Source organism: Rhinopithecus roxellana, chromosome 15, assembly GCF_007565055.1.
Source record: "Rhinopithecus roxellana isolate Shanxi Qingling chromosome 15, ASM756505v1, whole genome shotgun sequence".
In the NCBI taxonomy this organism is placed as follows: domain Eukaryota; kingdom Metazoa; phylum Chordata; class Mammalia; order Primates; family Cercopithecidae; genus Rhinopithecus; species Rhinopithecus roxellana.
This window is the reverse complement of record NC_044563.1, coordinates 21513102-21535559: the sequence shown is the minus strand read 5'-3', so window position 1 is coordinate 21535559 and position 22458 is coordinate 21513102. Positions and strand designations below refer to the sequence as shown.

The 22458-nt window shown below is 46.5% G+C and overlaps 1 protein-coding gene across 7 annotated transcripts; it reads right to left on the bottom strand.

The window, feature by feature from the left end:
* Positions 1-6273: 6273 nt before the first annotated feature.
* On the bottom strand, positions 6274-10035 carry PRG2 (proteoglycan 2, pro eosinophil major basic protein). Of its 7 annotated transcripts, none has more exons than XM_030917848.1 (7): positions 9567-10034; positions 9075-9179; positions 8864-8933; positions 7965-8272; positions 7492-7623; positions 6663-6774; positions 6274-6442 (listed from the first exon to the last, which is right to left on the bottom strand). In XM_030917848.1, exons 3-7 carry the CDS (start codon positions 8919-8921, stop codon positions 6384-6386), a joined length of 669 nt encoding a protein of 222 aa, XP_030773708.1. In that variant the 5' UTR covers positions 8922-8933; positions 9075-9179; positions 9567-10034; the 3' UTR covers positions 6274-6383. The 7 variants fall into 7 exon arrangements, with proteins under 7 accessions (XP_030773708.1, XP_030773709.1, XP_030773710.1 ...); XM_030917849.1 differs by having other exon boundaries at positions 9571-10034; XM_030917850.1 differs by lacking the exon at positions 9075-9179 and having other exon boundaries at positions 9454-10035.
* Positions 10036-22458: the final 12423 nt, after the last annotated feature.

The window sequence follows — 22458 nt, the reverse complement described above, 5'->3', positions numbered from 1 at the left end:
GCCTTCAGGACCCAGAAGCAGCCTTTATACTGGGTTTTTGGGGAAGTGGGAAGAGGCCAGAATGATTGCTCTAGGCCAGGGTTGGGGACTAAGAAGCTGATAACGAAGTTTGCTCAGTTATCTCAATCCTGTGCCCTGTTCTCTGCTGGGACTGCAGGGACCTGCCTCCTGGGGCCTACTACCATGTATGGGTGCCCCATACCCTGGTTTGCTTCAGGAGGCCCTGGATGTTATGTCCATTGTCCAGGCATAATTATTATTTATGCCCCCTAAAGTGCCCCAGTCTGAACACCACACCTTAACTCCAGGAGTAGCTTCCTGTTCGTGGAGATCCCAGGGAGCTTGTGGGAGACAATGCGTGGAGGCAGTAAGAGGGGAAGGGGAGGCTCAGTGCTCCCAAGCTCTCACCCATCCTAGGGGTGTTGTGTGCAACATACCCCTCACCCTCATCTCCACCTCGTCTCCACTAGGCATGTATGACCGCCCCTACTTCACAGAGGCAAAATGTGAGATTGAGAGAAAGAGAGAAGGCAACTTGCCAAGGTTTCATGGGAAGTGGAAGAACTGGAATTTCTAAGTCTTTTTGACTCCAAAACCTTCTCTCTTCCTTTCCTCTCTCTCTCTCTCTTTTCTCTCCCTTCCTCTTTCTCACTCTTCTCTCTTTCTCACTCTTCTCTCTTTCTCATCTTTTTTTTTTTTTTTTTTTTTGAGATGGAGTCTTGCTCTGTCACCCAGGCTGGAGTGCAATGGCATGATCTTGGCTCACTGCAACCTCTGCCTCCCGGGTTCAAGCGATTCTCCTGCCTCAGCCTCCCGAGTAGCTGGGATTACAGGCCCCCACCACCACACCTGGCTAATTTTTTTTATTTTTAGTAGAGACAGGGTTTCACTATGTTGGCCAGGCTGGTCTCAAACTCCTGACCTCGTGATCCACCCATTTTGGTCTCCCAAAGTGCTAGGATTACAGGCATGAGCCACTGCGCCTGTCCACCTCTTTTTTTTTTTTTTTTTTTTTGAGAGACAAAATCTTGCTCTGTCACCCAGGCTGGAGTGAAGTGCTGCGATGATAGCTCACTGTAACCCTGAATTCCTGGGCTCAAGTAATCCTCCTGCCTCAGCCTCCTGAGTCACTGGGATTACAAGCGTGAGCTTTCTCATCTTTAATGTGTGAAAAATCTACATCCTTTCTTCTGTGCTGTGGATCTAGATCAAGGTTCCTCAACCTTTGTGCTATTAATATGTGAGGTCAAATAACTCTTTGTTGTGGGGGACTGTCCTGAGTGTTGTAGAAAGTTTAATGGCCCCTCTGGTCTCTACCCACCAGATGTCAGTAGCATCTCTCCCCACCTCCGCAGATGATCAAAAATGTCTCCACATGTTTCCAAATGTCCTCTGGGGAGAAAAATGGCCCCAGTTGAGGATCTCTGATCTAGAATATGCCACCTTGTCCAACCTCAAGGCATAGCTTCAGGGCTGGCAAGCAGGCAGCATGAAAAGCTCCACGCGGAGTCTCTCCAGCATTCTGTAGATCATCCTCTCCACCCAACCCTCCCCTCCTCACCTCCCATCTCCCACCAGTCTTGTGTCACCCCAAGGTCTGGACTAGAATCAGGCAGGGGAGGCTCTCAACTCAGGGACACTAAGAAATTAAGGGGACAGTAAGAAATTCACTATTCAAGATAAATAACATTTTAATGAAATATTTCTTAAAAATTGAAATTAATGCAAAACAAAACATCAAAATTTTAACTGACCAAGCTCTAACCAAATTTGCTGCATGTTAAAGAGAGGCTAGCATGTCTCAAACCTTGAATTTGCCAGATATCTCTGCCAAGAGCTAGTGGACTTGTCAGGGTGAACTCAGAGGCATCCTTGTGGTATGCTTCTCAGAACATGAGTATGCCTGGCACATGAGTGGAGGGTGACCCTTGTCAATTAGAAAGTGCAGATTTGTAGGACCGAGCATGGTGGCTCATGCCTGTAATTCCAGCACATTGGGAGGCCTGGGCAGATGGATCACCTGAGGTCAGGTGTTTGAGACCAGCCTGCTCAACATGGTGAAACCCCATCTCCACAAAAAATACAAAAATTAGCCGGGCATGGTAGTGGGTGCCTATAATCCCAGTTACTCAGGAGACTGACGTGGAAGAATCACTTGAACCCAGGAGGCAGAGGTTGCTGTGAGCTGAGATCATACCACTGCACTCCAGCCTGGGTGACAGAGTGAGACTCTGTCTCAAAAAAAAAGGTACAGGTTTATTCCCCAGCCCTCCAGGGGTTTCACCCCAGCCCTCCAGGGCTCAGGGAGCAGGGACAGGCAGCCCAGAGGGTGAGAAGACCTAAATTCCCTCCCCTCCTCTGCTCTCCCAAGGGACCCACAAATGGAGAAGTAACTGAGAGGTCACTTCTGAGTCTGATTGCAGAGTAACGGCCTTGATCACTATCTCCTTAGCCCAACGGACCAAACCCTCCACTTATCTACTTGACTGTAGGAGGACGGGCCAGGTCCAGGACCTAAAAACCTGGTTGCTGAATTTCAAGCTTGAGACCTCCCTAGTGGTGGAGGGTAGAGGCATAGACCCCCATTTGCCATTATTCTTCCTCATCCATTGACCCAGGTCAGGGGTACCATTTCACTTGGTAATTGGGATCACTAATAGGTTGGCTGCTCTCAGGAACCAATGCCACCATAAGCCTCACACTCACTCATTGTTTCTTTTTTGTTTTCTTTTCTTTCTTCTTTTTTCTTCTTTTTTTTTTTTTTTTTTTTTCTGAGACAGTCTTTCTGTCACCTAGGCTGGAGTGCAATGGCATGATCTCGGCTCACTACAACGTCCACCTCCCAGGTTCAAGCGATTCTCCCACCTCAGCCTCCCGAGTAGCTGGGACCACAGGCACCTGCCATCATGCCTGGATAATTTTTTTTGTTTTTGTAGAGATGGAGTTTCACTATGTTGGCCAGGCTGGTCTTGAACTCCTGACCTTAGGTGATCTACCCACCTTGGCCTCCCAAAGTGCTGGGATTACAAGCAGAAGCCACCACACCCGGCCTCGTTTCATTTTACAGATGGAGAAATGGCATCTCAGAGACTTTAAACAAGTTGCCCAAGGTCACACAGCAAGTAGAGACAGGCTTGAACCATAGGCTCCCAGCTCCTTATCCACCCAATAGCTATGTTTCTCTAGCCTCCTCTCATCAACCTCCCTCCTGAACAGACCATTCCCTCTTTCATGTCAACCCTGTTTTCATTGTATATAAACCCTTGGCAAAGATATTCCAATGACCTCAGTGACCTTTTCTGTCTGATTTAAAACAAGAAAAAACTTTTTTGAGGGTCTTCCATGGACCAGACACTATGCTTCATTAAGGTTTTTACACCTGTTACTTAACAACCGCTTAATCCTTAAAAGTCATCCTACAAATTGGGCATTGCCATCTCTAGTCTATATATGTACTACAAAAACTCAGAGAAGTCAAATGACTTATCCAAGTTTGCACAACTCGTAACAAATGATCCGTCAGATCCTAGCCTGTCTGACTCCCAAATCTTTGCTTTTTTTTGACACACCCAGATGTGTTACTCCCAGATGATCTAGCCAATGATGCCAACATTGTCTTCAGCATCCATGGAACCCCAAGCCTCTGGCTTAATGTTTGCATTTATGTTCATAGGGGTTTCAAACTCTGCCTCTTGTTCCAAGATTCAGTGCATCCCCTCATTATGCAGAGGGTAGGCCTTGCCATCTTGAGAGGCAGTGTAGGATGATGTATAATGAAATCACAAGTTCCAGGGTCAGCCCCTCTCTGCCTCAGCTTTCTCATCTGTAAACTAAGGCTAATGACAAGATTTGCCTCCTGTGAGATCAGCTTAAGCAAAGCTCTCAGAAATATGTCTGGCACATGGGTTGAGTGAGGGTGCCCCTTGTCTATGAAAAAGCAATGAGTGTATTGTTGATTGAACCCCTACTCTGTGCTCTGCACTGTGTAAGGAACTCCATGGATTCAATGATAAAGAATCATTGATAAACTGTTTCACAGAGTTCAGTTAGTATCTTACAGGAGAGGAAAACGCACACACAAACCCATATTTTGGAATATTAGCCCAGTCCCTTTATTTCATGATTTTTACTTTTTAAGAAAAAAAATCTATTTATTTCTTTTGAGATGGAGTTTCGTTCTTATTGCCCAGGCTAGAGTGCAATGGCACGATCTCGGCTCACTGCAACCTTCGCCTCCCAGGTTCAAGCGATCAAGTGATTCTCCTGCCTCAGCCTCCCGAGTAGCTAGGATTACAGGCATGCGCCACCACGCCGGGCTAATTTTTTTGTATTTTTAGTAGAGATGCGGTTTCTCCATGTTGGTCAGGCAGGTCTCAAACTCCTGACCTCAGGTGATCTGCTCGTCTCGGCCTCCCAAAGTGCTGAGATTACAGGCATCAGCCACCGCGCCTGGCCAAGAAAAATTTTTTAATGAATGTACAATGTGCTCTTATAAAGCGCACTGTAGAGTGGACTGCTGGGGGAGTCTTTGCGGTGAATGCACCAATGTGAACATGCCTAGGTCGAGATACACAAGGTGACTAAGAGCCCTGCAGCCTCCTTCATGCCCCTTCTTGATATTACTCCCCCAAAGAGGATCTCTGTGGACTGGAAGTCAAACTTCTGTCAAAGCCCACACCCACAGCAGCAGAGATTTATGAGGAACCAAAGTTCACCTACCATTTAGCACAGAACCTGATACCTAGTCAATGCTTAATAACTGGGAAATATTATTACCCTTTGTTGTTAATATTGAAATAAGGGAAGCAATGCCTTCCCATACCAGAATATAAAGTCCAATAGGGCAAGGAGTGAAAGTTCCACCTTGGCTGCATCCTCACAGCACTCACCACAGGGCTGAACCCATAGTCCACCACCTTTGAAATCAACAGATTCTCGTAGAGCAATAGTTGAAATGGACCTGAGTTTGATTTCTTTCTCAACTTACTGTGTGACCTTAGACAAGTAGCATCCCTTCTCTGTGCCACACTCCAAAAAAAAATAGAATTCTTGTTTCACCCCTCTCTGAGCCTCCAATCCCATATGAAGATCTGTGAACTGGAGGCAAGCTGGAGAAAAAAATGGCTTTAGAACTTTGAATTATTTTCTTCTGCTGACCTCTGCAGTAGAGAAGGGGTTGAGAATGCCTTCCTCCCTCCCCTCTGATTAAAGCTGTCTCACCTCCAGCTGGGCTACAGTCCTGTGTCCCAAGATGAACCCAAGAGTGAGACAGTCTATCTTTCCTCCCGCAGTGCTTCATCCCCGTGTGATCCTAAGGGGAGTAACCAGCTGTAAAAGCACAAGGGTTAAAGGAACATGCTTTGGAGCAGAGTTGAATTTCAGTATGGGTTGCATTTAGAGGTTCAGTCTCGGGCAAGTCTTTTGACAGGTTCTAACTCCTCTGAGCCTGGTTCTGTAAAATAGGGTTAATAATTATTGATCACATGAGGTCGTCTAGGCAGGATGCCTGCCACAGCAGGGGGTATGTTGTGGGCACTCAATAAATGGTAACAACTAGTAGATGTTTTTGTGCCTATGTTACAAACAACCATATATCCCAAGTGCCAGGGAACTACGTCTTGTATTCCCAGGCCTCATTCAGAGTCTGACACATGGCAAGCTGTCTTATATCAGATTTCCCCAGAAGGAGATCCTGAGACAGGGAGTTGCGTACAAGTGTTTATCTGGGAGTTGCAGAGAGTAGGAAGGAGCAGAGAATGCAGCTGAGGAAGGGAAGGCAACCCATAAAATGCATGAAATAAGGCCAACTACCACAGCAGGCCACTGGGAAACGGTGCCCAATACATGTTAGGTTTATTCCACTTGAGGGGTCGCGGATTGGGGTACTTATACATTCATTCCTGAGAGTTGTGGACTGTTCTCAGGGACATGTTAATTTCCTTACATATCAAACCAACCACAGTTCTGAGGTTGGAGAGAGAGAGAGAGAAATGCAAAGTGGGCCATTGGGAGTCTACCTACAACCTTGAAAGGCCCTAGCAGCACCTATTTAGGTGCCCAGTAATGAGATGTTCTATGAAGAGAGCTAGCTGAGCCCATTCCTCCATCTCCAAAAGGCTCCATAGACCCAACTCCACCCTCCATCCTCCTCCTCAAGGAGTGTTAGCTTCTGACCCTTCTGTGAAAGGTGTGGTGTGGGGAGAGATGATAAGGAAGAAGTTTCAATGAGGGCTAAGTAGAGTGGATCAGCGATCAGATGAGAAAAGAAATCTGTTTCAGTAAAACTCATTTTATTGCAGGGAGGTGGAGGGAGAAACGGCAAGCAGAGGAGGGGAGGCAGCTGCCCAGGGGAGGATAGCTCTGAACTGCTGGCTGGGACCAGCTCAGTAGGAACAGATGAAAGGAAGTTTTCTGAGGCAGTGGGCTCGACGCCAGTGGCCTCCTGTGAAGGCAGAACAGAAGGGGACTTTCAGCCTCTTGTCCACCCCAATTCAACCCACAGGAGGGCCTCTTCTCCCATCCACACACCACTGTGGAGTCGAAGTATACAAAAGACCCAGGAAACCTCTCCCTCAGAGGGTCAGGCTCTTCGTAGCATCTCCTCCTTGGGGCACTTCCCACCTCCCAGACCTTTCCATCGTTCATCCCCAGCCCCACCTCACCTCGGGTACACAGGGACACACAGTGACCACCGCCGGACCAGGGCTGGTGAGCAGCCCAGTACGCAAAGTTCCAGCGGCTGCCGTCAACCCACTGAAAGCGTCTGCAGCGACCCTGGAGAAAGCAAGAGGGGAAGAACGGATGGGGCAGAGGGAAGGCAGAGAGGCAGACTTGGCCCTGTATCTGCCAGCTCTTCCTGCTGCCCACCGGGCAATGGGCCTTTCCCTGCTGGACCATGATGGGAACTGTCCTAGTCATCTGAAATGCTGATCCATGGCAATCATCACCATCAGATTCTATGCATCCCAGTGACAGGCTTATCCTTCCAGCCCTAACAAAAGGTAGAGCAGGGGTTGCCAACTCATCCTAGAGATGAGGAAACAAACTCATGGTCTTGTTTTTATTTATTTTTATTTATTTATTTATTTTTATTTATTTATTTTTTTGAGGTGGAGTTTCGCTCTTGTTGCCCAGGCTGGAGTGCAATGGCTCGATCTTGGCTCACCGCCACCTCCGCCTCCCAGGTTCCAGTGATTCTCCTGCCTCAGCCTCCTGAATACCTAGGATTACAGGCATGCACCACCATGCCCTGATAATTTAAGTTACGTAGATAGTAAGAGATGGAAAGGAACTTGTACCCAAACCTCCTGATTCTAAATTCTTAGCTCTTCCCTGAATGCCCAGACAGCCCCCTCAGTGTTGTCTGTGGGTGTCCATCTATCCCTGGTTCGTCTGGAGATTATAGAGGAGAAAAACAGACAAATCTGCTGCAAGTTGAGTACTGGCTGAGATCAGCAGGTGCACGCCATTTAGTGTTCACACCTCTCTTACCGAGCCTGTGATCCTGCCTCCAATCCAGACTTGACCCTGGTTGAGCGCGCTGACTGACCACTGGATTCGAGAATTAGTATTGAAGTTGTGGATGGAAGCCAGGCTGCCCCTGTAGCACCTCTGGCAAGTAAACTGTAGGGCAGGATAAAAGACAAAGAATGGAGCATCCCTCCTACATGAATTCATGTGGGTCTTGAGTTCCCACAATTCATGTCCTCACTCCCCTGCCACAACCATTTAAAGGTTGGAGACCAGAATGCAACCTCTGTTTCTAGGTGGACTTCCCCTCTTACCCCAACACCTCTGTGAGGCTCAGGTTCTACTGAGCCCTCACATCTACTGAGACAGGGCCTCTGGGACATCTACTGAGCCCAGGGCCCTCAATGGGGAAAAGAGCCAGTGATAGCAATGCTGAAGACATGTCCCACACCCCTCCCATGCTTCCGCCTCAGCCTCAGCCACAGGTCACTCACCCAAGCTTGGTTAAACGTGCGAGGACATCTCACTAGGAGGTAGCGGCAGGTCTGGCACCCAGGGATGCCCACCACTTTTATTGTATCCTCTTCCTCAGGACACGTAAGGTTTTTGTCTACCATATCTGGGACTGAGATCGACTCAACAGCCCCATCTTCCTTGGAGGCATCTTCACTTCCAGAGCCCCCCTCCTCCTCTTCCTCCAGCTCCCTGGAAAGGATCTCCTCCACCTCCTGTTCTGGCATCTCCTCATCCTCAGGCAGGGTCTTAGCACCCAAAGTGCTCTCAAAGGTGGAAGTCTCAGGACCTGGCAGGGAGGATGGCCAGGTGTCCTTCCTTCACATCTCCCCTTGTTCCTCCCCAGAGCCACGGACAGCTCCCACCTTGCCCTGGGCATCAGAGTGCTCAACCCTGCCTGGGAAGAGGAACCTGGAACCCAGTCTCCATGAGGGGAACCCAATATGCCCGACAAGGTCAGGGTGGTTAAGAGCATGGACTTAGAGTTGGGCAGTCATGGGCTTGGGTACTGGTTCCATCATCCACTAGCTTTATTTCTTCATCTGTGAAATGGGTATACAATACCACCTACTTCATGGAGATGCTAAGAGAGTTAAAGGAGAGAAGGCATGGAAAGTGCTGTGTACCCAGTAAGCTCAAAGTAAGCATCATGGAGAAAGGACAAAATTGGGAATGTCACAGTAAAACCAAGACCACAGACATAACAGATGCCCTGAGAAATTCTTTCAACTCCTGGCCATAGGGTCCCCATCCCTTTAAGCACACAGAAATTCAGAAATAGAAGACGATCAAAGAAGGGGGTGGGTATGTAACTCTGACCCCATTTACTATAGAAAGGAAAAAAATGGAGAAAGAAAGACTGAAGGCAAACAACACTTACTCAGATGAAGAGCAGAAACTGCCCCAAATAGAAGAGCCAGAAGTAGGGGGAGTTTCATCTTGGCTTTCTCCTGCAACGGAGAACACAGTTTGTCATTGACACACACAGACACACACGCACACACATCACAATCACACCATTAGGGGACGGTGGGAGTCAGGTGGAGAAAAAGAAGGCCTGAATAGAAATTGGGATGGCCAGAAAAGCTCACGCCAAGCTCAGCTCCTGATGCTTCAGGATCCAGGACACAAGGACCTCTTTCTAAACAGAACGCAGCAAACCCTGAGGGGTGGCTGAGGCTGGCTTTCCTTCAGGCCTGGAAGTAAAGAAGAAACTATTACACTTGTTTGTTTGTACTTAATGGGTCCCTCAGAGTCTATGACACAAAAGAGGAGGGAGAAGCAATGATTATTGGCTTTCCTCGGAACACACAGGACTTAGAAGGTATGTCCCCTCCTCAAAGCTCAAGAAGCCACCCACGCTGTCCTTCATGTCTCCACCGTCTTCCCCAGCCAAGGAGCGCTTTCACATCCCACAGAAGGAATGTGCAAGGCAGAGGATGAAGGCTGCCCCTGCCAACACCTCGTAACCTGAAAGCCACTGGTAGACCCCTGCCAGCCCTCCAGAAACCGTCAGCCACAGCCAGGGACCTCCTGGGAGAATAAACTATCACCAGCTCTACCACAGCAGAGAAAGCACTCACCCACCTAGAGACCTTCCTGGGTCTTTAGATCTTCCCAAAGCCCAGGTCCTTCTTGGCTCCCTCTCACAAAGACATCTTATATAGAGGCCTTGGAGGAACTTCCCCCGGGGGAGAGAGTTTGCCTCTGTCAGAGGGAGATAGCAAGGCTGATAAGGACCATTTCATCACTTCCCTGGGGAGTCCACTCATTCAGTGAAGATTTCTCTCCTGGTACCTCCTTCAGGAACCCAGGGACCATCTGGAACAGCCCTGGGCAATGGTTCTTATCCTGGGCTACACTTCAGAATCGCCTTGGGTGCTTTTCCAAAATACACGTCTCCCCTGCTTTACTGGTGTTTTGAATTACCACAAACATTTTGAGAGCAAATCTGTCCATATCTATTAGAATAAAAAATGCACATTTGATCAGTTTCACTCTTTGGAGACCATCCTTTAGACATAAAAGCACCTATAAGTAAGAAAACTTTTACAGAGTTGTTATTGCTTGTCTATTTGTAGAAATGAAAGCAATCTTGAGATCCATCAATCGGACACTGAATAAAATGTGTTCTCTCTCTTCTACAGAAAGTTATATGGCTATGAAAAGAAGAGCTGGACCTGTATCTATAAACCTGAAGAGATGTGTGCGCGACATTATGAAGTGAAAAAAGGCAAGATACTGAGGAAAGTATTTAGTATGTGAATAGTTTTACAAGGAAAACAAACCCGCATAGGTGCTTATCTGTGAGCGTCCTTATGTGACCGTTGATGGAGGGAATGCTAAGAGGAATCACACCAAATAGTTAACCTTGTTGCCTCCAGAAGCAGGGGAGGAGAGGGAAGAAAGTGGGAGGCAGATTGTTGTTTATCTTCTTTTTATAACTTTGCATTTCTTCAGCGATTATGGCAAATGTGTACTGAATCTGTAATTTTGAGGCTGCCTTAGTAAGTATTTTTAAAAATATGCAGATGCCCTGACCAGAAACTTCTGATTGGCTAACAGGTCTAGAGTGAAGGTCAGATGTCTGCATTTTTGCTTAAAGTTTCCCAGCTGATCGTGATGGAAGATGGGTCTAGGAGTGACTGTCCTGAGGATCTTCAAGTACAGGAAATGTTCACATACGTCTAACTGCTTTCTTTCTGAATCACACCACTGAGTTGGCCAACCTACCAGCCTTCATTATGGTAACATTTATTGAACATTTTAAAATGCCATGCATGGCAAGTGGCTGGATGCAGTGGCTCATGCCCGTGATCCCAGCAGTTTAGGAGGCCGAAGTGGGCAGATCATTTGAGGTCAGGAGTTTGAGACCAGCCTGGGCAACATTGCGAAGCCTCGTCTCTACTAAAAATACAAAAATTAGTCTGGTATGGTGGTGCCTGCCTGTAATCCCAGCTACTTGGGAGACTGAGGCAGGAGAATCACTTGAACCCAGGAGGTGGAGGTTGCAGTGAGCTGAGATTGCACCACTGCACTCCAGCTTGGGCAACAGAGTGAGACTCCATTTCAATCAATCCATCAATCCATCAATAAAATGCCATTCATGGCAAGTATCACCTCATTTAACCTCTTTTTAAAAACCTAGTGAGGTAGGTGGTTGATACCCCATTTTCCAAGTGAGAAACCCAGGCTCTGTGTGGCTCCTGACCGCCGCCCCCACCCGCAACGCTACCCTTATTGGATCAATGCCCTGTATACACCCTCTTGTAACTCCAAGGGCTTGTCCTTATCACAGTCATTTTACTTTTCTTGTGAGATTACTTGGTTAATGGATTAACATCTGTCTTCCTTCATGATGGTGAAGGCTGTATCTCTTTACTCACCATTGTATCCTTGGTGCTTAGTATAGTGCCAGGCACAAAGTAGGTACTCAATAAACATACGTTGAAGTAATTAATGGTTAAGTAACGTGGTCAGGTAAATAACAGGGTTAGAATTCAAATCCAGTTCTTTCTGGCACCAAACTTCTCTCCCTTCCCGTGTGTCTGCTTATGTGTCAAAAATGATACTGTCCAGGTGGAGATAAAAACAGAGTGAAGCATAGATCCTGTATTCAATTTGCTTACAACCTAATGTGTAAGATGAGTAAATCGAGGTCAAACAAAAGGAAAAGGGTTAAGACCGAGCTAGGAAACACCCTCTGCTAATTCAGAAGGAAGTCCGTCCATAGTAAAAAGAGAGCAGAAAAGGCTCCATGAACCAAGGAACTGATTCCTACCTGGATGGAAAGGTGCAACTAAAAGGGAAGGAAACAGGCATTTCAAGTAGAAGGAACAGCTTGAGCAAAGGTGTGGAGGTTGGACAACCTTGGCATATGCACAGGACACTGTTATTGCCTTCATAACTAAAGTTAACAGTATACACATTGGGAAGGAATGAGAAAAACAAGGAAGGATGCATTTCATCTTGAGCCGAGGATGGAGATAACCGTCCACTGTCTCCATTGATTTAAAAGACAGAAGCAGAAAAGGACAGACTCAACAAGAGCCTCGTCAGGAGCTTCGAGCTGGGTTCTGCCCACTCCCATCTGCAAGCCCTCCCCGCAGGGCCTCTTTGGCAGTTGGACAGAGGATTACCGTCAGAAGGTGATGAGAGGGAGCCCATTCTTGGAAGCCAGTTGACTGCTCAGGGACACTCACCCCTAGGGAAGTCTCTCTTTTAGGTCACACAATCCAGGATCTGAAATCCACAGCTTAGCAACCCTGAAAATTTCATGTCATCAACATTCACTGGAAGTATACAGCAGTGTCTGAGAGGGTGGGTTCTGGAGTCAGACAGTCCAAGTCAGACTCAAAGTGACTGGGTCTAGCACTTAATAGCTGTGTGTCGTGTCCCTGGACAAGTCCGTTAAACTTTCTGTACTTCATTATCATCATTTATGAAATAGAGATGACAATACCTACCTCACGGGGTAGGGTGAGAAATGAATGAGATAATTCACATGTAGCATGCATGCTGTGAGATGCCCAACCACCTCACCCCTTCCTGTGGTTTCTGGGATTCCATTTCTTATGGATCTTGGCGGAGGGTAGGCCTCATTTTTTAAGACAAAAGTGCCTAATGGATTTCCAGCTTCCTTTGCAGCTAAGGCATATGACTGGGCTCTATCAAAGAGAAGAAGCATCTGTTCAAGACTTTGAATCTGGAGCTAGTGACCAAAAAGATGGAGGCCAAGAAGGACTCTCTCTGGCGGTTGTGTTGGCAAGATTGAGTACCTGGAGTTGTAGTACCCACAGAGGCACTGCAGGATACATTGATCCAGGATCTGAGCCCTACAACATCCTGGGTGCCAGCCACAAGGTCTAGGTCTCAGCAGCAGTGGGATTCTCCCTAGACCTGTTCTGCAGCCTGACTTTGGCTCCATGTCTGGTTTTCTGGCCCTTCCTGCAATTTCATGAGCTACTCCATTTCCTTTTGGTCCTGGATTTTTCTACTCAGATCAGCTGTGAAGAGTTTCTGTTGCCTGCCATTAAGAGCCCCGGCTGACGCAGCATTTAGCACAGGAACTGGTATTTAGTTATTGCTTAGTAAATGAATCCTACCCAGCGTCTCTGAGTGTGACCAACATTAATCAAACTCTCAAGAGACTGATGTCTACTTCTGGTGCCAATGACATAAATGAGGTTGAACTGTACTTACACGGGGCCCACTTGCCCAGGCTCTCTGATAAGTACATTCTCTCCCTGCATCACAACTATGGTGTGCTCAGGACTTGAATTTTGAATAGGAGCAAAGAGCTGGAGGCCTTTGGGTCCGGTGCCTTTGAGCAAGAGAACTGATACCCATCATCTCCATTTAATCGTCGGCCCTGACTCCCTCCCCAAGAAATGTTGACTCAACACTGCAGGATCCTGAATCTTAGGCATCCTCCTTTCTAGGCCTAAAGTTACTACAGAGGCTTGGAGGTTCCTAAACAGACTCAGTCAATCCTCTCCATACTAGCACTCTCAAAGGGGACCTGACAGATCACCGCTGCATTTAATCTTTTCTGATCTCATTCTCAGGGACTTGTGGGACAGCATGCTATAGCTCCTGGTACAACCTGTCCAGTGTCAGACCTGGCACTGAGGGATCTGCCCCTCTACAACGGTGGGCTGCTGCAACAGGAGAAAAACGTGTGCATCAGGCAGAGCACAGATCACCTTGGAGATGGTGCCAATACCAAGGAGCTCTCGGGATGCCCCTCCCATGCCCAACCCCCAACACATGGCAGCTTAAAGACTAAAAAAAAATCACAGCTCCAGATATGCAGCTCACATTATTTAGCCCTCACCTCCACCTGCGTCCCTCCCCACACCCTGCAGCAGAACTTTTCAAACTGGAAACTATGAATAGGCTTCAAGGAACCATGAACCCTGCAATTATAGACAACATATGGTGCAATGTTTCTAGGGTGAGGGTCCAAACCCGTCATGAGATTCTTTGATGACTTCCCAAAAGGCAAGAGAACCTCTAACTTTACTGGCTGATTTTTTTCCAGAAGAACCAAGAATGACATCCCACTGTTCTTCACCAATAAAATCCTGCCTGGCCCTTTTGATAGGCAGGATTCAGTTGTCCCCTGGTGCGCTCTGCATAATCGCTGGGACTGTAAATAGGATGGATTTTACGCCTGTGGTTGTGTGATGTTACATGCCACAGTTGACTTTAAGGAAAAGGGACTGCCCTGTCTGGGTACGATCTAATCAGGTGATCCCTTAAAAGGGACAGGGCTCTCTTCCTGAAGTCAGAGATTCCAACCATGTGTGGGATTCAATACAAGGGAAATTCTCCATTGCTGGCTTCAAGGATGGAAAAGACCAGGCACGTGGCAAGGAATGTGGGCAGCCTCAAGGACCTGAGAGCAGCCCTCATCTGACGGTCAGCAAGAAAACAGGACCTCAGCCCTGCAACCCCAGGGAACAGAATTTTGCCACAACCACATGAGCCTGGAAGAGAACCCTAAACTCTAGATGAGCACACAGCCCAGACAACGTCTTGATTTTAGCCTTGTGAGACCCTGAGCAGAAAACCTAGCCATGCTGGGCCCACACTGCTGATGGACTCACGGTGAGCTAATAAACATGAGTTGTTTGAAGCTGCTAAATTTGTGGCAATTTGTTATGCAGAATAGAAGACTAATACAGCCCTTAAGGCCCATCTCCCTCCCATGGTGAAATTTACAGTGGGTGCAGGAATTGGCAGAGAAGGGTCCCACAAGAATGGGCTGAGCAGCTGCTGGAAAATAACCCAGGGACAGCAGAGAGGTAAGATGGACAGTGAGAAAGAGAAGTTTGATTCAGGCCAGAGATCTCACCATTCTCTCCCTCAGACCACAGGAAGCCAGGTGGCCCTTCTAGTTACAAGTTCTGCTCCAGGATTCTCTCCCCGCCCTCAGAAAAGTGATGGACTCCAGGGACCTGCCCTCTGGGGCTGATCAACTGCTTGTTAGCTGGGCTTAGCCAATATCCCCATGGGGCAGATAAAAGCTGGTGAAAGTGCTAACACCACCGCAGGGGCGAGTGGCCCGGGAGATACGGACTGGGCTGTTGTTCTGTGAAATCGGCCTGGACAACAGTTCCCCATTTGGATGCCCCAACGATTGACATAGACCAAGACGATTGGCATGTGAGATCTGGAAGGCCCCTTAGAAACGAGCCAGCCCAGTCCCCATGCTCAGATAGGTTCTTCCCGCTTCCTCAGGAAGTGACATTATCCTCCTTCCCCTCCAGGAACCTCTGCTCCCAGAGACCAAGAACACTCAGTGAGTTTAGAAGGAATATGACTTTGCAGTAATTGCCTCCCCTGCCCCACCTTCCACCTTCCCCAGTCCATCTACTTCTCCCCATCTCCGCTGCCACCTCACTAGCCCCTGCGACCATATTTGATAACATGTATCACAAGCCATTGTCCCCATGCTTTCCATTCAAAGTCTTCCCACATACTAGCAATTAACTCAAACCCATTACAACCATCTGCAAAGTCTTTCATGATCAGGCTCTTGTCTACCAGCTCAAACTCATCGGCATGCCAAGTGACGCTTGTCATACTGGTCCCAGCTCCACTGGCCAAGCTAAAGCATTTGTACTGGTTAAAAGTCTACCTCCTCAGATCAGCCTTCTCCGAGAACTCTTTCTAAAAGAAGCCCACCTACCCCACTCTCCTATTTGGTACTTTTGTTCCACGTCATCACATTTATTTCCACCAGAGCATTTACCAAAATGATACAATCTTGCTTTCTTACTGGTTTCTTGTTTATTGTCTGTCTCTTTCAGAAATTAAACTTCATGACAACAGGGACCTTGTCTGTCTCGTTCACGGCCTATAACTTACTCAGATCATAGAAGGAGTTTTTCCATTACATAATGAATTAATTAATTAATTGACTAATCAACCCCCTGGAGAAAGTTTAACTGTGTTTAGGTCAGAGTACAGTCTACTTATTTCGATTCTGCAGGTATTTTTTGAGCCTCATCCACCATGCACACAAGCCTCCGCCAGACTCTGGATCATCAATTCATTCATTCATTCATTCATTCATTCATTCATTCATTTAATAAATACTTAAAGAGAATCTCTAGCTTCAGGGAGGTTTAAGGCAGCTGATAAATAAGGCAAACAGGATGAACATATTAGTAAAACAGGGCAATGTATTGAGGAGACACTCAGAAGTGTAGAACTAACATGAATGGAAGACACACACATTTTCAGTGCTGCCAGGATCACATAAAGGACGAGGGCAGGCAGAGAAGGCTTTCTTGAGAAGTGCTTATCCTAGGCTCAACAGACTGACAGACAGGATAGGACAAGCAGAGGAGAAGTGGGATGGCATTTTTGGGGGCCAACCATGTCCTGGTAGTGCTGGAATTTGAGCCAAGATATGGATGATTTTGTGTTTTTTGGAGGTTAAGTCAATGAGTGAGCTGGCTTCTCTGCTTTGCACCAAAGCCAAGCTCCTCCAGCAAGCAGTGTAGACTCACTGACCACTTACTCAACACCCTCTTCCTCCTCAAACCATAGCAATCTTGTTTCTGTTATCTCTATTGCTCCACCAAAACTGCTTTTGTCAAGGTGCCCACTGACCACCCCGTTGCCAAACCCAACAGACATTCTTCAGTTATTATCCTACTTGACCTCTGCAGTAGTGATACCTCTTCACTTCCCCCTTCTTAAGAACTGCTTCCCTTCTCAATAGCCTTTGCGGCCATTCCCTCCCAATTTGTTGGCAGGCTCCTCTTATTCTTCCGGATGATTAAATATTGGGGATCACCTGGCTTCTTAGGGCACGTCTCTCCTAACTCTGCACACCCTCCACAGGTTATGTCATCTCTCGTGGCTCAAGCTACCAAATATATATGCAGATCATTCCCAAGTCTTCATCTCCAGCCCCAGGCCTGCTTCTGAGATGCAGACTCACACATATGATCACCCAAGATGCTTCTCCACTCCCATGGGCATCGTGAGTCCAACACATCTCAGACTGAACTCAACACACAAACACACACACACACATACACACACAAACCCGCTTCACTTTTTGTGGGCACTTTCTCAGAAGAAATCATCACCTTCCAACTAGACCTGCAAGGCAGGACTCTGGGCATCCTTCCTCCCTCCTGCCCATCATCCACACATTAGTAAGTTGTAGTGCTTTCTTCACCATCTCATCCAGCCATCCATCCCCCTTTCCTCTGCCACTTTCCTAGTTGTCTGCTGACCATTTTTCATCTGGATCATTTCAGTGGCTCCCAAATTACTTTCCCTACCTCCAGTCTTACCACCTCCTCCACCTCTGATGCACTGTCTACAAGCAGCCAAAATGAGCTTTCTAAAACCCAGAACTGATTACACCAGCACTTTCCAATTACTCCTTCTTGCTCTCCGGCACACTCTCTTTATGTTTTGACCCCTTCTTACCTAAACCTCTCAACACTGTGGACATTTTTGACTGGACACTTTTTTGTTACAGAGGCCTGTCCTGTGCATTGTTAGATGTTTAGCAGCCTCTCTAATCTCTACCAAAACGATACTAGTAGTACTTTCGCTGCTGGGCTGTGACAATCAAAACATGTCTCCAGACATTACCAAATGTCCCCTCTGAGGCAAAACTATGCTCAGCTGAGAATCACTTCTTGACAACCTCAGTTCTCCCCCTCACCACACACACACACAGTGCTCCAATCATGTTGAACGCCCTGCTATTTTCCTAACGTGACATGATCGCCCATATTTTGTCACATGTCATTTCATCTGCCCAGAATGTCCTTTCCTCCCTAACCACTGTGCTCATTCCTTTTCTTCATCGAAGTTTCAACCAAGGATCACCTCTTCCAGGAAGCCTGCCTTGGCTCTCCCAGAGAAAGGTAGCAAGGAGACTAATCAGGGCTTCTCTCTAGTCCAGCCCCCTTCCCACCTCATTGTAGCAATCTTCTTGCTGTTTCCCCAGTACAGCCAGAGCCTTGCCTCCTTCACCTGTGCCTCTCTGGTCCTGCACAGTTCCGGAAACACAGTAGAGGCTCAATTCATGTTTGCTGTGTAAGTGAATACATGAAGAAAAACAATTTTTGTTTAAGCCTGTCAAAGATTGAGTTGGGCTCCCTGAAATGAGATCTTAGGCAGGAATTTCTAGGTGCTGAGTATGTTAAGTGCTCCATATCATTCAATCTTCTAAACAACTTTAGGACACAAGTGCCATTAAACTTCATAAATTACAGACAAAAGACTGATCCTGGGAACGGTTAAGTCACTTGCCAGGCAAGTGTCAGAGCCAGGATCCGAATGAAGAGGCTGCGTTCTTGTCCATGCCTCACTTCCCCGTGGTGGTGAATAACTAGCACAAAGCCATTTGCATACAGTTCTTTAATGTAACTTACCCTTTGCGTATGTTCTTTAATGTAACTTATTTGGGTATGTACGTTCTTTAATGTAACTTACCCTTTGCTTACATTCTTTGTGTGTACATTCTTTAATGTAACTTACCCTTTGCATACGTTCTTTAATGTAACTTACCCTTCGTCTATGTTCTTTAATGTAACTTACCCTTTGCCTACATTCTTTAATGTAACTTACCCTTTGCATACGTTCTTTAATGTAACTTACCCTTTGGGTGTGTACGTTCTTTAATGAAACTTACCCTTTGGGTATGTACGTTCTTTAACGTAACTTACCCTTTGCTTATGTTCTTTGTATGTACATTCTTTAATGTAACTTACCCTTTGCATACATTCTTTAATGTAACTTACCCTCTGCGTATGTTCTTTAATGTAACTTACCCTTTGGGTATGTACGTTCTTTAATGTAACTTACCCTTTGCTTACATTCTTTAATGTAACTTACCCTTTGTCTATGTTCTTTAATGTAACTTACCCTTTGCCTACATTCTTTAATGTAACTTACCCTTTGCATACCTTCTTTAATGTAACTTACCCTTTGGGTGTGTACGTTCTTTAATGTAACTTACCCTTTGGGTATGTACATTCTTTAACGTAACTTACCTTTTGCTTATGTTCTTTGTATGTACATTCTTTAATGTAACTTACCCTTTGCTTACATTCTTTTTTTTTTTTTTTTTTCTTTTTGAGACGGAGTCTTGCTCTGTCGCCCAGGCTGGAGTCCAGTGGCCGGATCTCAGCTCACTGCAAGCTCCGCCTCCTGGGTTCACACCATTCTCCTGCCTCAGCCTCCCGAGTAGCTGGGACTACAGGCGCCGCCACCTCGCCCGGCTAATTGTTTGTATTTTTAGTAGAGACGGGGTTTCACCGTGTTAGCCAGGATGGTCTCGATCTCCTGACCTCATGATCCACCCGTCTCAGCCTCCCAAAGTGCTGGGATTACAGGCTTGAGCCACCACGCCCAGGCTTTGCTTACATTCTTTAATGTAACTTACACTTTGTCTATGTTCTTTAATGTAACTTACCCTTTGCCTATGTTCTTTAATGTAACTTACCCTTTGCCTATGTTCTTTAATGTAACTTACCCTTTGCCTACATTCTTTAGTGTAGCTTACCCTTTGCATACGTTCTTTAATGTAACTTACCCTTTGGGTATGTACGTTCTTTAACGTAACTTATCCTTTGCTTATGTTCTTTGTATGTACATTCTTTAATGTAACTTACCCTTTGCATACATTCTTTAATGTAACTTACCCTCTGCGTACGTTCTTTAATGTAACTTACCCTTTGCGTACATTTAATGTAACTTACCCTTTGCCTATGTTCTTTAATGTAGCTTATCCTGTAAGTTGCGTGGGGCAGATGATGATTTGGAAAGCACAAAGAATGTGGTCCTTGGATTTTAAAAGACCCCAGTTCCATTCTTGGTTCTGTTGGACCACCCTGGTAGTTCCCTCATCACCCCAGTCTCCTGTTGCTCATCTGTGAGTTGTTAAGGATGACTACCTCGCAGATGTTGCGGGGCTTGAGGAGGACCAACTGAAATGTGGTGACACAGTAATCTACTAAGTGCCTGAAACATGGTGCCCCCAACAAACAATCAACAATCCTGAATATTGTCCTATGTTAGGGACAGAAAAAACAAGGCTTGGAAAACTTAAGTGGTGGTCCAAATTTTGCATGCCAGTAAACAGTGGAGCTTGGAAAAGAACTCTAACTCTTCCGTTTTCTGTGAGGAGAAATTTTCTGAGCCTCTTCTACATAAATGCTCATTACCGTGTGAGACACATCACAGTCCCCACCATCAGGGAACTAGAAGCTCAGAGTTGGGATTGTAGGTTGAATCTCTCTCTCTCTCTCTCTCTCTCCCCCCCCTCCCCCCATGTGTCCAGTATTTATTGATTTATTGAGCCTCCATTCTGTGCTAAGTAGGGTACAAAATTCTCAGGATACAGTAGGCAATAAAAAATATACAGTTACTGTCTGCGTGGAGTTCCCAAATGAAAGCCTAATGAAAGACACACCTGAATATTTTTAAAATCCTATGATAGTACATTAAACTGCAACTGTGACAAGCTCTATGCCAGAGAGGTACCTGGTGCTATGAAAACCAGTACTAGGTAACAGTACAGAAAGGAAGGGATATCTGAGCTGAGAACTGAGAGAACTATAGGAGTTAGCTATAGGTTGGGTAGGACGCATTCCACAGAAACACAATAAAACTGTTTCACGGCCAGGCCTGGTGGCTCATGGCTGTAATCCCAGCACTTTGGGAGGCTGAGGTGGGCAGATCACAAGGCCAGGAGTTTGAGACCAGTCTGGCCAATATGGTGAAACCCTGTCTCTACTAAAAATACAAAAAAATTAGCCAGCGTGGTGACGCATACCTGTAATTCCAGCTACTCAGGAGGCTGAGACAGGAGAATTGCTTGAACCTGGGAGGTGGAAGTTGCAGTGAGCTGAGATCGCGCCATTGTACTCCAGCCTGGGTGACAGAGCAAGACTCTGTCTCAAAAACAAACACACAAAAAACTGTTTCACTGTCATATAGTGTACTTGACCTGTAATATGATTTTGCATATGTAATAAAAATTAGTAACTGCCATTAATGAAGGACCCTGTGCCAGGGCTGACCACTTTTCACGTGGAGACTTAGATATCCTTATTACGCTCTGAGGTAGGCACTATAGGTAGCAAACAAAGGCACTAAGATGCTTCATGACTCCTAAAATGGCACCTGATCTGAGAACGTGATAACAGGACTCAGATCTGTCTGCCGGCACTCTTCCCCAGCCCAGGGCTCTGAAAGAAATTCATAGCCCCGCCCCTGATAATTGACATTCCTGTGCACTTGGATTCTCTCTGTTGACTGCTGGGGAGACAAAAGTATAGCAAAATTTGAATGTAAAGATTGATATTTTTCATTGACTTTGGCTTAAGATTTGGAGTAATTCGAAAGTCTTTTTTTTTTTTTTGCCTTTGAAGTTTTCCCATTCCAAATAATAAAGAACTTGTGATGTTTTGTTAGGTGGAAACAAGCTAAGGCAAGTGCTTGCAGGGAGGTTTTCCATCCTGACCTATAGTAGTGGCATTCCAGACTCCACCAGGAGTGAAATGTGGTGCAAGCTCTGAAGGGTGCACAGATGTTGCTAATAACACCTGCAGCCACACACAGCACATCTGCTACAAGCCAGGTGGTTTATATTGATCACTCACTACATGCCAGGTCCTCTTTGAAGTGCTTGATGTTCGTCCAGCCACTCAATCCCTACAACTCTATAAAGTATTCCTATTGTTACTCCATTTTACAGATGAAGCAGTGGAGGTACCAGGAATCTAAGTGCCAGAGCTTGTGTTGGGAGGAACTGGAAGTTGGTCTTGGACAGTCCATTTCCAGATGGACTGTCCAGAGCCCAAGCTGCTGCTACCTTTTATTCCCAGGGTTAGTCCTTGCAACAAACCCCTGTGGTACCTATTTCCATTAGAGCTGAGGAAACTGAGGCTCAGGGTGGTTAAGGTCACACAGCTGGTCAGTGCCTGCAAAGCACAGAGCCTTTCCCACACACCCGACTGCTCTAGCCTACCTGCAGGCCTGGGAGGTGACACTGGACCCAGGAAAGAATATGCTGAGGGGCCTGTGAGCAGATGTTTGGGATTAGAACATAAAAACTCAAAATCGGGCCGGCTGCAGTGGCTCACGCCTGTAATCATAGCACTTTGGAAGGCCGAGGCGGGAGGATCATGAGGTCAAGAGATCGAGACCATCCTTGTCCAACATGGTGAAACCCCGTCTCTACTAAAAATACAAAAATTAGCTGGGCATAGTAGCACCCACCTGTAGTCCCAGCTACTCAGGAGGCTGAGGCAGGAGAATCACTTAAACCAGGAGGCGAAGGTTGCAGTGAGCAGAGATTGTGCCACTGTACTCCAGCAAAGAAACAACAACAACAAACACCTCAAAATCCCTGAAGAGTCTGGTGTGAACACAAGCCATGGTCCTGGGTTTAAGACTCACTCAGACATTGTCCTGTCTGTGAACTCC

Coding starts and splice junctions, on each gene's coding strand:
- PRG2 (XM_030917850.1), bottom strand. CDS start 8,921: ATGAAACTCCCCCTACTTCTGGCTCTTCTATTTGGGGCAGTTTCTGCT. Junction 8,273..8,863: donor AGTTTCTGCTCTTCATCTGA/GTAAGTGTTGTT, acceptor CCTCCCTGCCAG/GTCCTGAGACTTCCACCTTT. Junction 7,624..7,964: donor GCACGTTTAACCAAGCTTGG/GTGAGTGACCTG, acceptor CCTGCCCTACAG/TTTACTTGCCAGAGGTGCTA.